Raw genomic sequence first — 1,390 nt, 5'->3', positions numbered from 1 at the left:
ATATATGTGGTGCCTTTAATAAATATAATATTATACGAGGTAATATTACGGTGTTATATTTATTACATAACTTCAGGGTACTTAGGCAACCCATAATTGGTGACCTCGACCTTCGTAAAGGGATAACACAAAGTTTTTTTTCGAGTGTTAACGTTAAACAAAATGACGAACGGTGACGCGGGTGCGAAGGAGAATGCTGCCGCCGAGGTACATTCCACGCGGAGTTTCAAAATACCAGCGTTTTGGAGATCCAATCCCGAGCTATGGTTTAGGCAAATCGAGTCTCAATTTTATACGTTTCGGATTACGTCAGACTCCACCAAGTATCACAATGTGGTGGCGGCTATGGAGAGCGAGGTGCTGCAACACGTAAGTGACATAATTATATCTCCACCCACGAGCGATATGTACGAGGCTCTTAAGCGACGATTGATCGAACGTTTTTCGGATTCGGAAGAACTTCGACTTAAAAAATTATTAAGTGACATCGAATTAGGCGATCAGCGACCTTCACATCTGCTTGCCGAAATGAGAGAGTTAGCATCGGGGAAAGTGTCGGACGAGTTACTCAAAACTCTGTGGCTGCAACGTTTACCGACACAGGTAAAGATTATTCTGACCGCCAGCGGGGACTCGCTAGTAAACCTCGCATGTATGGCGGACAAAATAATGGAGGTCGCGGGGGTCAGTAAGGATAATTTCGGTTGTATCGCCAGTACAGACATAAGTCGAACACGGAGCTTCCCGTCAACTAATACTGACACGCCGTTCGAAAAACTCGAAAAACAAATCGCCGCGTTAACGTTAAAAGTCGAAAAGTTAACGAACAATCGGGAACGTTCTCGTAGTCGTAACAACCATCGTTCGGTTTCAGGTACGTCACGCGCACGTAATGGCGATAAGGTTAACCACGAACTGTGTTGGTACCATTTCAAATTCGGTGACAAGGCGACAAAGTGTAGAGAGCCTTGTAAGTTTGAATCAAGTTCGGGAAACTAAATTGTTCTGCTGTTGTGACGACAAACGGCAGAAAATTTATGTCCCGTCGTCTTTTTATTGTTGATAAAAAATCTAAAATTACGTTTTTGGTTGATACTGGTGCGGATTTTTCGGTATGGCCAGCGAGCCCCCACTACAAACGGTCTGTAAAACACGATAACAATTTTACGTTATTCGCCGCAAACGGGTCGACAATTAAAACGTACGGTGAAAAAATAATTTCATTAGACGTAGGTTTACGACGCGCATTTAAGTGGTCTTTCGTCATCGCCGCGGTGGATAAACCTATAATTGGAGCCGACTTTTTACATTTTTTCGGATTAATGGTCGACATAAGAAATGCACGTTTAGTCGATGAAATTACAAAGTTATCGATCGTCGGTAGGGTGAC

General features: G+C 43.2%; 1 protein-coding gene across 1 annotated transcript; it reads left to right on the top strand.

The window, feature by feature from the left end:
- Window positions 1-11: 11 nt before the first annotated feature.
- On the top strand, window positions 12-1,378 carry LOC111034568. Its single transcript, XM_022315847.1, has one exon. It carries the CDS (start codon window positions 163-165, stop codon window positions 997-999), a length of 837 nt encoding a protein of 278 aa, XP_022171539.1. The 5' UTR covers window positions 12-162; the 3' UTR covers window positions 1,000-1,378.
- Window positions 1,379-1,390: the final 12 nt, after the last annotated feature.

Source organism: Myzus persicae, unplaced genomic scaffold, assembly GCF_001856785.1.
Source record: "Myzus persicae strain clone G006 unplaced genomic scaffold, MPER_G0061.0, whole genome shotgun sequence".
NCBI lineage: Eukaryota > Metazoa > Arthropoda > Insecta > Hemiptera > Aphididae > Myzus > Myzus persicae.
The sequence above is the reverse complement of the archived record's forward strand: the minus strand, read 5'-3'. Positions and strand labels throughout refer to the sequence as shown.

Coding starts and splice junctions, on each gene's coding strand:
- LOC111034568 (XM_022315847.1), top strand. CDS start 163: ATGACGAACGGTGACGCGGGTGCGAAGGAGAATGCTGCCGCCGAGGTA.